Here is a 13,943-nt window from a genome sequence, read left to right as displayed (position 1 = left end):
CCAAAGCACATTGTAAGAGGCAAACCAGAACTGTCATCCCTTCATTATTATTTATTTTGTTGTTTTTATATTTTATTGTTTTGCACGATTAAAAAATAAACAAACATAACGGATAATAAATGTTAAACAGTGCAAGAAGAGGCAGGAAACACCAGAGGTGGGGAGTCGAGTCACATGACTTGACTCGAGTCACATGACTTGACTCGAGTCCGACTCGAGTCGTATATTTTTGGACTTGAGACTAACATTGATAAAAGACTTGACTTGACTTTGACTTGGTATTCATGACTTTATACTTGACTTAAGCTTGAGACAGATGCGCACACCTGGCAACCCACTAGGCAGGAGTCTCAGTTAACATGGCAGCGGCTAGAGTTACTCCAAAAATAGTCAAGTTTGGATTCAAGGATTATTTTGTCGATGACGGTAATAAGAAGAGAACAGCGGTATGGAGGGTCTGCAGCATAAAGATCAGTGACACGACCACCACAACATCCAACTTCCTTCGTCACTACAACAAAAACACAGAGAAAGGTACGTGCATGTGTTGTGTTAGCTAGAAAGCTAACGTTCAGTTTAAAGTTTAGACTTTGTTTCAAATCGAGTGCAAGTGAATGCAGCACAAGTCTTGTAACCCCTCCCCCGGCCCTGGCACGAGCTTGGAAATATGATTGGCAGCGATTTCATTTGAACGGGGGACGGCGCAAAACGAGAAGCATTCTGACGCAAGTAGAAGGAAGGAATGAGGTATTTGCGGTCTACAATGACAGAGAAGAGCCTGTCAAGTTTTGGCTGCTCTCAGCATTGAATCAAAACGCACTTAAGCTGTTGATCTTAATAAGTTTGTGAGGCGTTTTGCTGAACAAGATGGTAATCGCCACATTCAGCTGTTATAGCCAACTTGATGCTCTGCTCACGGATGAGTCGATGATGACCTGACTTACGTGTGTGAATATTTTTTTTCTTTTCAAAAAACAGTTTCAAGTCCTGAGAAAGTCAAATCAGACGGTGTGTAAAACTACACTGCCCAGCCAACAGAAAGTAACCACTTTGATTGAACTAGGCCAGTAGGTAAGGACTTTCCACCGGATGATAACTGCAGCGATGTTTATGTTTTAGCTGAACACACGTTGTTTAACCCTAACTGATGCAGTTAGTCACTTCTTTAATGTTTGTTCTTTCTGATGTAAAGTCAAGGTTGTAACTGTTGGCAGTGAAGTTGTGGGGCGCTGAACTGTTCTTTTGAGTCTTTTGATAGATGATAGTAATTACTTTTCTTTCAAATTTGAAGGAGGGTGAGAAAGCATCTTGAGGAACATTGATCATTAACTCTCCAAAAAATATAGTTTATTCAATAATAAATGAATATGTGAATCATAACAGTGATTGACAGCTGATAGGAATGATATGATTGTTAATATTATCATATTCATTCAGACAAACATCGATGAGACAGTTCATTAATGTACTTACTGCAGCAGTCTGTATAGATTTGGTTCCCCTGCTGGTCTAAGAGTGAAACCAACTCATTCAGTTAAAATGCATTACATTAAGTCTGCCACCTTATATATTTATATGTAAGGCTTTACTGATGTGCCACAATAATGTCACCTAATGTGATTGAGTTAAAATATTAATATAGTAGCTTTCCAAGTTAACATTGATTGATATGACTGCGATTAAATCAGCATATACTTCTGCCAGGGGATGCCGTCCCTCAAATTATCCTGCCACCCTCTGGCCACCCCATGAAAATGTGTCTAGATCCGCCCCTGATTCTAGTAGACCTCAACAACTGAATTATGATCAGTAGAAATGGCCATGACATGAGACCTTTAAAGTCTGTGAACAAAGAAGATGAATCAATCTCAATCTTTATTTATTTATATAGCACATTTAAAACAACCTTCAGTTGACCAAAGTGCTGTACAGGCAGTAACTACAATATTAAATAACACAATGGGAGAATTAAAAACATAATAAAAAGCACAATAACTAGAAACATATAAAAAATAAATAAATAAAAAACACATACAAATATAAAAATGTAATGTTCAACTAGTATTAAAAGCCAGTGCAAAGAGGTGAGTTTTTAGCTGAGATTTAAAAAGTTCAATAGACTCAGCAGTCCGGATATGTGCTGGGAGGCTGTTCCACAGTCTGGGAGCTGCAACACTGAGAGCCCTGTCACCTCGGGTTTTTTTCCTGCTCCGAGGAACCACCAACATATTCTGCTGAGCTGAGCGCAGTGCTCTAGCTGGAGCATGGCGGTGCAACAACTCAGACAGGTAATGTGGTGCCAGTCCATGCAATGATTTAAAACAACAAGTACTTGAACTGGATCCTGTAACTGACAGGAAGACAATGAAGGTCTGCCAAAACGGGTGTGATGTGGTCATAACGTCTCTTCCCAGTAAGAAGGCGTGCAGCCGCATTTTGGACCAGCTGCAGGCGACGGATCAAACACTTGTCAACACCAATATAGAGGGAGTTACAATAGTCTAAATGGGACGTTATAAATAAGTGGATTAGCTGTTCAAATTCCTTACTAGGAAGATAGGCTTTTACCTTCCCCAGAAGCCGCAGCTGGAAGAAGCTTGTCTTGACAACTGAGTTTATCTGTTTATCAAACAACTGTAGGAGGCTAAGGGGCCGAGCACACTATTAAAGCCATCCAGGAGTTCAGACTGTCCAAATATTATAATCTCTGTCTTGTTTTCGTTAAGAGTCAAGAAGTTGATTTCCATCCATGATTATGTCTTTCGGACAGCTAAGCAAGGCAATCCTAGATTCCTTATTTGCTTTTATAGGCAGGTATACCTGCAGATCATCTGCAAAGCAATGGTAAGAAATGTTATGCTTTTTAAAAATTGACCCCAGAGGTAGTAAATACAGACTGAACAAAATGGGGCCTAGGATAGAGCCTTGTGGGACCCCATATGCTAGTGGGGCTGCAGCTGAAGAATACTGGCCAAGATGCACAGAAAAGGTCCTTTCTGACAGATAGGATTGAAACCATTTTAGGACGTTACCTTTAATACCAACACACAGTTCAAGGCGTGATAAAAATAATTTGGTGGTCAATGGTGTCAAAAGCAGCAGACAAATCTAAAAGCACAAGCACAGCAGAATTCCCAGAATCAGCAGTTAAAAGAAGATCATTCAAAACTCTTAGAACAGCAGTTTCCGTGCTGTGGCGTGATTTAAAACCAGACTGAAACTTCTCTGATATGCAGTTTAAAACAAGGTGTGACTGCAGTTGTGCTAAAACCACTTTCTCTAGGACTTTAGACAGGAAGGGAAGCTTAGAAATAGGTCTAAAGCTGGAGAGAACAGAATGATCAAGGTGCTGTTTTTTATAAGAGGCTGCACTACAGCGTGTTTGAAAAAGGTTGGAACGTAGCCTGAGGCGAGAGAGATATTTATTGTAAAGGCAACCGAACAACAAATATTTGCCAGTGAGGGATATGGTGTGAAGCTTTTCCAGACGCGTGGTGTTGACAGCAAATCAGGTCTTCTCTTTGAGTGCATTTAAGATGTTTATTTGGATTGCAGGATGATGACAGCAAAACAAGAGCCGGGTGTTTAACTGATAACTAAACAACTAACTGTGACAAAGAAATAAACTGAAATTAACTCAAAACAAACAGAAAATAAGTGAAAACACTGTGTGGCTTCCCTCTGGTGATTCCCAATCCCTCATGTGTGCACCTGTGTCCTCCTAAATAGTAGGCTGTACCCTGAAATTGGCTGAGTCCCCGCCTATGCCCAGGTCAATTCAGTAGTATCACAGCACCTTCATATACAAATATTAAAATACATCAAATTGGCTGCAACATTTATCAAAGTTCAAATATATGACCCAATAGTATTAAAAACGTCTTTCAGTAGTCTGGGAGCAATACTGTCAAAGGGGTATTGTGAAGGTTTCAATTTTGTAACCACATCAGATAACTCGGACAGTGAAACCAGGTCAAACTGCTCGAAGACAGCTGAGCACACAGGAGACACTGCTGGGTCTAAGGTGAGAGGAGGAGGTGAAGATCTGATGGCCCAGACTTTATCATTAAAAAATGAAAGGGACTTTTCACATAGAGTAGGTGATGGCACAACACAGGGAGAGTTACAGGGATTTAAAAGACAATTAAGAGTGGTACAAAGGAACTGGGGCCTATTTCTGTTTTTGGACACAATATTTGAAATAAAATGAGTTTTTGCACATTTAACAGCCCTCTGATATTCGCTTAAACCATCTCTTAGAATCCCCAAGGAGACGTGAAGTTTATCCTTCTTCCATCTCCTCTCTGCTCGTCTACATGCGCGTCTCAGGGCGCGGGCAGAGTCAGTTAACCACGGTTCAGTCACAGGTTTAGGGTGTCTGGCCGTGAATGGAGCGATCAGGTCCAGAATATCCGTGCAAGTAGAATTAAAAAGGCTGAGAATCTCCTCAGCACTGGCATCACATGAGTCATTTAACGTGGAAAGCACAGAGTCATTAAAGGCAACGGAAAACTGTGACACTGTCAGAGGATTCAGCGCACGTAGGCGTCGCTCCGGAACGCACGAGTCAACTTGAGAGCAAGGCAGCATCATAGTAAATAGGCTTGTTTGAGACAAGCGAGACCTGCGCAGTTGCGATCAACGTCTTGCTCGTGCGTTGCATGATGGTTAGTCATTTTGTCCGACTTGCTCTGGAGGCCCGCCTACATGAGACGTTGAAATCTCGCGGGACAAAGACGCCCGCAGCCTTGAGAGCGAGGCGCGGCGAGGCGGCGCAGTTCCTCTCCACGGGCTGCGGAAGCGAAATGCTTGATGGGACATGACTCGCTGGTATCTCGAGCTGAGCGCTCATTGGTGGTTTTTACCACGTGCTGCTGATGAAGCTCTCTCATTGGCTCGGCTAAAGTTTGTTGTTGTTTTGTGTCAGTTTTACGTCGCCACATCCATTCCCATTTTTCATCATTGTTCCACAATGTTTATCATCATGAAATTAATATCCATATATTTTATACTATACTTGCACTGCTTACAGTTTTCATACTTTATATATCTTAGCATATTCATACACACTGTTTATACTGCTCTCAGGCTGCTGTGTATATCTAGTGTATTCATACCCCTCACTGTTTATTCATCATTCAATTCATTCTATATGTTATTCTGTAGATTGTGTACATTACTTTTCACTTCACTGCTTGTTGCACCTGGTTAGAAGCTAAACTGCATTTCGTTGTCTCAGTACCTGTAATATGTGCAATAACAATAAAGTTGAATCTAATCTTGAGCAGGAACAAATGTATTTACTTAGTACATATCTGACATTAACGATTAAACACATGTGTGCATTCTTTATAAATGCAAACCGAGTCAAGCCGACTCCGGAGGTGGCGGTATGCACCTTAAAGTTGTTTGCATTCCGCCAAAAAACCGAGAGAAGAAGAAGAAGAAGGCGAAGAAGAAGATGAAGAAGAAGAAGCCGACTCGTAGCTGTCCGACTTCAGGCGAGCTTTTTGAGACCTCCCCCGGCTGCGATCGGCTACTCTCGTCTACTTTCGAGGCGAGCCGCAACGCGTCTCAAACAAGCCTAATAACACAGGCAAATGGTCCGAAATACCAGTGTTACAAATGTCCCTGATACAAACATCTAAACCATGAGACAACACAACGTCCAGTGTGTGTCCCTTCTCATGTGTCGGGCCATTAACCGACTGTGTAAGATTAAAAGAGTCAATGAGATTCATAAAATCTTTGACGAGCGGTCGGGAATCACAGCACACATGAATATTAAAATCGCCAATAATTAAAAATCGATCAAAGTTCAAGATAATCCCGCTACAAAGTCTGAGAATTCCTGAATAAAGTCCTTATTGAACTTCGGAGGGCGATAGATCAAAGCAAAGAGCACTGGAAGTGTTAAGTGTAGTCAGTGCTTGAATTGGAATGAAAAAGGTGCCAGTACTCTAAAATCAGCAACTTTTTCAAGTCAATTTTATATATACAGCCCACAAACAAGAATTTGGCTACTATAATGCTGGTGGGTTTGTCTCTTTACTACTGTATATTTTAGAAAGGTTCACTGTACTTAACATTTTTTATGATAGGCAGCGGATATGGCTAAAGCTCAGTAAGGTCAATATTAACTGAAAATATAGCAATCAAAGTCTAGATCTTCTGCTGAAGACACATGAAGCAGAGACCTTTCAGGTGAGAGCCCCTCTGGTGGTGTTCAACATTAATGACAAGGAAACAAAGCTCTGGTCAGAAGCATTTTTTATAAAAAGCTTTAACAAAATTAAGTATTTCTGTACATTTTGAATGCAATCTAACTTTCCAACTCAGAAAACGAAAAACGAAAAAGTGCCAAAAGTCTTCTCACATGGCTGAGCTGCTTTGCAATATACTTCACCACTGAAGAATACAAATATGTATAAAGTAAACTATGATGCAATCTAACTTTCCAACTCAGAAAAATGATAAAGAGCATGAACAAAGAACATGTAAAAACAAATGCAAAATTTGCACAATCTAAAATGAGAAACTGTAACTGCAAGTAACAAAGTCTGAGCCATGGTAAAGAGTTACATTGAACACCAAGCTGATCAGATAACTCCCTGGTTGGTCTGAAGTCCTTCTATCTCCAGGATCTGTACAAATCGGCACATTATGCCAAAAGTCTTCTCACTGGGTGAGCTGCTTTGCAATATACTTCACATTGTTAGAAAAGGCTCCAGAAGGCCTTGGGGACATCAGTATCAGGGGCTGGAGCTGGACAGGCTCTTTCATCAGCACTTCTCCTTCCCTTTGCCAACCAGGACCTCACATACTGTTCCGGATTGAACTGTCCTAGTGATGGTCCATTACATTTAATGAAAACCAGGCTGGACAGTCAGCTGACAGAGAGAGCATTCCTTTTTGCAGTAAGGATATCGTTCATGCAGCTGAATGCCCGCTCACACTCACTAGTTGAGACAGCGATGGTTCGGACTGCTTTCAGTAGAGGCTCCATGGCAGCAGGTGTACGGGATGCCCTGGTTTCCTTGTATTCGCGAAAGCCCTGAACAGTCTCTCTTCTGTCCACTTTCAGCACTTCGCACAAACGTAGCACCTCTACGTCCCCATACTGTACGTCTAACTCCTCTTCAGGCCAACTTCCAGGATGGATAACTTTCATGTCCTGGATTAGCTGATTGTCCGGGGCCTCCCGGCCATGTAATGGGATTTATCTTGTGCTGACATGAGAGGAGGTTGTGGAAGTCATTCTGTGTCTCAGATTCTCTACCATACTGCGGAAAAACTGACCTGCATGAATCTGTACAAGCCTGCCATTCTCACGCAGGGCAACACCCTTGAAGGACTTCTCAGCTAGAGCTGTATGAACTGTAGTCATGTGTGGGCCAGGCATGGTGACCATGGATTCAAAAACTCGTATTTCTCGAGTTAAGAGCCTATCTGCTGTAGGCAGTGTCATCTCTCTTTTTTGGAGTTGCCGAGAGAGGTCGCTGAGCTCTGTGAGCGCATCGTACATCAGTCCCAGATTGCTGACAAACGTTGCAGATGTGAGCACATCATCCAGGCCCTTGTACTTTGCTCTGTCTCTGGAATCCCTGCTCGTGTCGTTTGCAGCATTTGTGAAGTGATCATGAAGCACTCGGTAGTTTTCCCAGACTGCTCTGACGCTCCTTTCACTTGAAGCCACCCAGCGGATGGACAAAACACGCCCTATCACCAGGAGACGCTGTCCGACTGCTTGCGCACACTCCGCTAACTGCCTCTGATTTTTGGGGGAGGCATGGAACAAGGAATAGAGTTTGTCAAAAAAGATCTGGAAATGATTGAGCCCTGAGACCTCCTTGACCACATCCCCAACTGCCAGCTCTAGACGATGATTGGAGCAGTGCCACACAAACAGGCTTGGGAATTTACTACACAACTGGGTAGCAACGCCTGTTCTCTTCCCTAGCATGACTGAAGCCCCATCACATGCAAAAGAAACGAAACACTGACCTAAAAAGTCCTCGTTAAAATCTCTTCCAAGACACTCCATTAACGCCTTTGTGATGTCATCAGCCGTTGTTCCATCCAACTCGATCAGCTCCCAAAAAAACGTTTCGGGCTCAGCATCAGCTAATGCTGAGCGTAGACACACAACAAGCACCGTTTTACCACTAATAGTGGTAGATGCATCGACCAAAACACAGAGTTTTCTTTGCTTTTCTGTAATGTCTTTTGCCATTTTTTTCTTCAGCTCATGAGCTATGTGGTCGATGATTTCGCCACAGGTTTTATTGGAGTGCAAAACCCTGCCCACGTTCAGCCCATTCAGTTTCTGTACATTCAAATCAATTGGCATGTCTGTGAATGGCCGGCTATGTTTGCCAATTTTATATGCCGTTCGAAAAACTCTGATAGTGGTGTCTAATTCAGATTTATGCATAGACTGCACTTGATGTTGAATAGTTTCACGTGAAGCAGATGTAAGGATGTCAGCAGCTTTTACATGGGCTTGTGATTCTTTATGTTCTTTGATTTTTTTTCTCAGGCTAGCTTGTTGTTTGCCCTTGTCAACACCGAAATGAGACACTGCACACTCACCCCATTCAGTTGACAGTTTCAGTCCTTGTCCAGTGTGCATTCCCAAAGATTTGACATCTCTGCATATCCGACATCCTAGCTTCTTATCTTTAAGAAGGAGCCATGCATTGGACTTGCAAAAATATTGCACCTGGTCCGTTGTCCAGCAGTCAGGTGCATCGCTTTGCCCGGTGTTGGTGGTGGCAGTTGCGCCAGCAGCAGCTAACGTTAGAGGCTCTGGAGGAGGCGGCGGAGCTAGTGCTAATGCTAATGCACTAGAACTTGGAGCAGGAGGATCAACCAAAGAAAGCTCCCCATCAGACACAATTTCCAACACTGGCACAGCATTCTCTGTATTTGAAGTTTCTTCCGGCGACAACCGCTGTCTTTTTGCACTTTTATTAATCCACGCTAACATTTTAGAAATGCTAATTTGTGACGTGACTTGCTTTCCTTCTCTCGGGGGCGTGCCTGCTCTGTTCTATCACTCTACATAGCCACCCACTGGGTGGGAGTTGCACTGCATAAACACAACACACGTGCATCTAGGTATGTAAATTGTAAAGCATTAAAACATGGTTTTACTAACAGTTTTCAGTATGTTGTTACTTCGGCATTATTATTATTATTATTTTGAAACGTGTATTACTATTAAATCACGGTCAAATAGGTTAATTTTGACATAGTCGTTTCCACCACAGTATTTACATGGAGAAGATAAGCCCCGCCCCCTCTCCAGCACGTTCTGTTTGAATGACAGGAGTAAACAGCTGACAGCCGCTGTGAAACTCCAGCGGTTAGAGCGATGAGAATGTCCGTTCGGCACCTCATGACGCATCTACTGAGTACCGGGCGGCTGTATATATATATATATATGGATGTATAATAAGAATGGCGGGAGAGTGTTGAGTACTAGCAAGGTGCATGAGTACCGGAGTACCGCCAGCATGCCGGTACTGAGCAAGAAGTGCCGGTACTCCATGGGTCAGAACCAGAAGTGCCGGTGTTGTGTCACATTATGCCTCCCCGTCATGAAATGCCCCCCTTGTCACGGGAACGCGCATTTCTAAATGACACGTTTACACCTCTAAATGACACGTTAACACCATAGGTTTACACCTTAAAACGATGTTTAAAACGAAAAGTAAACGTTCAGGGTTTTTATTAATGGTAATTTTCAGACTGTGAGTTGTTTAGTGGTAGCTCATAGTCTTGATTCTTCTGGTTTAACTTTTCGCTCCGTATTTGAGGTGTCGAAATTCGTTCGTCACTTCCTTTTCAGTTTGTTTTTTAAAATGTTTTTTTTTATCATTATTGTTACGTCCTGTCTGTATAAACGTGCTTTAAAATGTATTGTTTAATTTTACATAGTTGTCATCTAATAATCAAAATATGTTTACAAATGTTACATAGTCTTTGTCAGCATATATGCTATGCGTACAAAATAAAAGTGTGACATTCATGAAACTTGCTCCATTTATTGGTACCAGTCCTAGAACCATACCCTGAAAAATGCTTGAGGGTGGGATTCATAGAAACCTCTTTTGGTGGGGGGGGGCATTTTATGACAGGCCTGGCCATCACAATATGCCCCCCCTTGCTATCTTACAAAAATAAAAGTGTCACATTCATGAAACTTGCTCCATTTATTGGTACTAGTCCTAGAACCATACCCTGAAAAATGCTTGAGGGTGGGATTCATAGAAACCTCTTTTGGTGGGGGGGGGCATTATATGACAGGCCTGGCCATCACAATATGCCCCCCCTTGCTATCTTACAACATAAAAGTGTCACATTCATGAAACTTGCTCCATTTATTGGTACCAGTCCTAGAACCATACCCTGAAAAATGCTTGACGGTGGGATTCATAGAAACCTCTTTTGGTGGGGGGGCATTTTATGACAGGCCTGGCCATCACAATATGCCCCCCCTTGCTATCTTACAACATAAAAGTGTCACATTCATGAAACTTGCTCCATTTATTGGTACCAGTCCTAGAACCATACCCTGAAAAATGCTTGAGGGTGGGATTCATAGAAACCTCTTTTGGTGAGGGGGGGGGAATTATATGACAGGCCTGGCCATCACAATATGCCCCCCCTTGCTATCTTACAACATAAAAGTGTCACATTCATGAAACTTGCTCCATTTATTGGTACCAGTCCTAGAACCATACCCTGAAAAATGCTTGAGGGTGGGATTCATAGAAACCTCTTTTGGTGGGGGGGGGGGAATTTTATGACAGGCCTGGCCATCACAATATGCCCCCCCTTGCTATCTTACAACATAAAAGTGTCACATTCATGAAACTTGCTCCATTTATTGGTACCAGTCCTAGAACCATACCCTGAAAAATGCTTGACGGTGGGATTCATAGAAACCTCTTTTGGGGTGGGGTGCATTTTATGACAGGCCAAACAATAGTTGCATTGGTTGAAATGACAGTGGACAGTTAATGATGGTTCCTTCGGGGCATTATGTGCATCCAGGGCACAAGTACGGTTGATCAACTGGCGGCCTTTGTACACATTGGTGGTGGTACCACTGCTGACAAATGTCACAGCAAATCTGAGAAAACAATAAATACTTGTTATGTAAGGTATGCATTATGGGATTTTGTTATGATAATAGAATATCTCTAATGTATTTCCCACTAACATTCTAACCATTCCTTCAATAATCGAAATCTTTCAAAAACATAAATGTTGTGTTATGAGAAAGAAATACATTTTCAACAAAAATGTATGGAAAAACAAGCAAAACATTAATCCTTTATCAGTTAATGCTGAAGATGCCAAATATAGTAGCAATTACCAACGCAAATGTTATGTTGATAAAGTCTGGAAACATATTTCTGCTAATTTTCTTTATTTGTAATGTGCAATAGGAAATTACCCAATGTTCTTCATCCTGCTCCTCCATCCCGCAGTAAAAGCAAAGCCTGCTTAGATCATCTGTTGAGACAAAACGTAATCAATATCTTCAGATAAACCACATTACAGATTTGGGGTCAAGGTGACCCATTCCAATTTTTGACTAAAAGGTCAATTATATAAGGACACATTTGTTGTGGTCTTTTATTATTTTGTGTGAAGAAAAGGCAAAACACACACAAACACATAGATTTTCTAAATGATTAAATCTGAGCACAGAGGAGCCATCTGCTCCTTCTTTCACTCTCTCCTTACCCTCTTTAGAATGGGAACCTGCACAATGTCATTACAAAACATCCAAAAACTTCTTTCGCACTGTACGCATCAATTTAAGTTTGGTTCTCATGGTTCTTTTGTTGTTCATCACATTAGCTTTACAGCTTAGATTATAATAAATTCAAGGTAAAAATTAACTGAGGATATCAGTTAAAAGTAATACACACCAATGAGCACATTGAAAGGAGGAAGATGGGGAAATCTCACATCTTAAATAAACCGCAGAATTGAAAGGGTGTGTTAGAGTGTGACGTGTGTAGCCTATATGAAATTGCAGTTGAAGATGCCTGCCTGCGATGCTTCATATGTTATCTGTTTGGAGTTGAGATACACAATATACTGTATGTAGTGACTATTTACCCTAATCTATACTTAAGCCACTGTGTTGCTTTTAAAACCCTGATAATGTCCCTGGTCAACAGTACCAATGGTCCAAGCAGTGATACAATACAACAATTTGCATGGCACATTATTAATATACTAGGTTATTGATGCATACTTATGAGATACAATTAATAAAAGTAACTACATGAAGTCATTGACAATGTTGAGAAAAGGTAACAAACCAGATTCTCTGAGGAGAGAAGTAGCAATGTCCAGCCTCAGCTCGTGCACTGCCTTCTGTGAGCTTTCAAACTCAATTGACTCCCCCAGTAAAATCTTCTCTGCAAACTGAAGAGAACCTTGATTAGTATCTGGACTGCATGGTCTATGATTTTACCCTCAAATGGAATACAGACAAATGACCCAACAGATTTAAAGAATGACATGTTGTATATGTGTAGTTTGACACAATTCAATACATCTTTGATCAAGATGTATAAAAGCAAGTCAAGATATTCAGTCTAATTGCTACTGAATTTGAGTTTGAGAGTAATGTTTGGCTAAATGCATTTCACACTCACTTTTAAGGCCAGGACACCACAGGATGTGCTGTCTTGTTGGCGATTATGGGGGAGGGTGCTGCATGTCCATCTTGACACCTTGCAGCCTTTCATCCTCATAAAGGCTCTACAGTATGTATACATGTGTCAAGATGCAGCACATCATTGTCAAAATACTCATAAAACACCGGAACTAGTACACTGTATCAAATGTACCTTGTAGACTGCAGGCACACCTTCGTTTTGCCTTTCCCTTCTCCAAGTGGATCCAAGAAGAGGGTTTTCTTCTCATGGGGGTACATTACCTTTTATTATTCACATGGAAACACAACATGCATTAGGCAGGAACCATACATTACGCAGGTACGATGTAGGGTATTGTTTAGATTTGATCAATAATAAGTGACAGCATGTATGTGTGGCCCGGTTATCTTGCAAATCACTAATTATATATGGTGTATACAGCACTATAGATACAGATTGGAGCTTAAAATATGCTCCTATTCTCACCACCAACATCCAATGATGGTTCTCGTTCACAATTCCCACGATGACTGTGTGCCATTGGATCAACCTGAGAGTAGTTGCACAAGTATTACATTCCTGTTGAAAAATGCACATTTGCAACATTTACAAAAGCAAAGTTATTCCAATCATGTACATACCCGGATTCTTCCAAATGTGTGTTTCCAGATGGCGGTCATAGCGTAGCTGTCAATAACAGCTGCTTGACCGTCATTGCGCTGGTTGATTTTTCTGGGTATGGTTCTAGGACTGGTACCAATAAATGGAGCAAGTTTCATGAATGTGACACTTTTATTTTGTAAGATAGCAAGGGGGGGCATATTGTGATGGCCAGGCCTGTCATATAATGCCCCCCCCACCAAAAGAGGTTTCTATGAATCCCACCCTCAAGCATTTTTCAGGGTATGGTTCTAGGACTGGTACCAATAAATGGAGCAAGTTTCATGAATGTGACACTTTTATTTTGTAAGATAGCAAGGGGGGGGAATATTGTGATGGCTAGGCCTGTCATATAATGCCCCCCCCCCCACCAAAAGAGGTTTATATGAATCCCACCCTCAAGCATTTTTCAGGGTATGGTTCTAGGACTGGTACCAATAAATGGAGCAAGTTTCATGAATGTGACACTTTTATTTTGTAAGATAGCAAGGGGGGGCATATTGTGATGGCCAGGCCTGTCATATAATTCCCCCCCCCACCAAAAGAGGTTTCTATGAATCCCACCCTCAAGCATTTTTCAGGGTATGGTTCTAG

The 13,943-nt window shown here is 41.6% G+C and overlaps 1 protein-coding gene across 2 annotated transcripts; it reads right to left on the bottom strand.

Annotated features, from left to right (window-relative positions):
* Positions 1–10,858: 10,858 nt before the first annotated feature.
* On the bottom strand, positions 10,859–13,489 carry LOC117561260 (PHD finger protein Alfin1-like). Of its 2 annotated transcripts, XM_034238551.1 has the most exons (7): positions 13,331–13,485; positions 13,176–13,239; positions 12,882–12,970; positions 12,687–12,792; positions 12,348–12,453; positions 11,468–11,526; positions 10,859–11,140 (listed from the first exon to the last, which is right to left on the bottom strand). In XM_034238551.1, the coding sequence occupies exons 2-7, from the start codon at positions 13,182–13,184 to the stop codon at positions 11,048–11,050; spliced, it is 462 nt and encodes a 153-aa protein (XP_034094442.1). In that variant the 5' UTR covers positions 13,185–13,239; positions 13,331–13,485; the 3' UTR covers positions 10,859–11,047. The 2 variants fall into 2 exon arrangements, with proteins under 2 accessions (XP_034094442.1, XP_034094441.1); XM_034238550.1 differs by having other exon boundaries at positions 13,176–13,489.
* Positions 13,490–13,943: the final 454 nt, after the last annotated feature.

This window comes from Gymnodraco acuticeps, unplaced genomic scaffold, assembly GCF_902827175.1.
Source record: "Gymnodraco acuticeps unplaced genomic scaffold, fGymAcu1.1, whole genome shotgun sequence".
In the NCBI taxonomy this organism is placed as follows: Eukaryota; Metazoa; Chordata; class Actinopteri; order Perciformes; family Bathydraconidae; genus Gymnodraco; species Gymnodraco acuticeps.
Note: the sequence above shows the minus strand (reverse complement) of the source record. Positions and strands in the feature narration are given on the sequence as shown.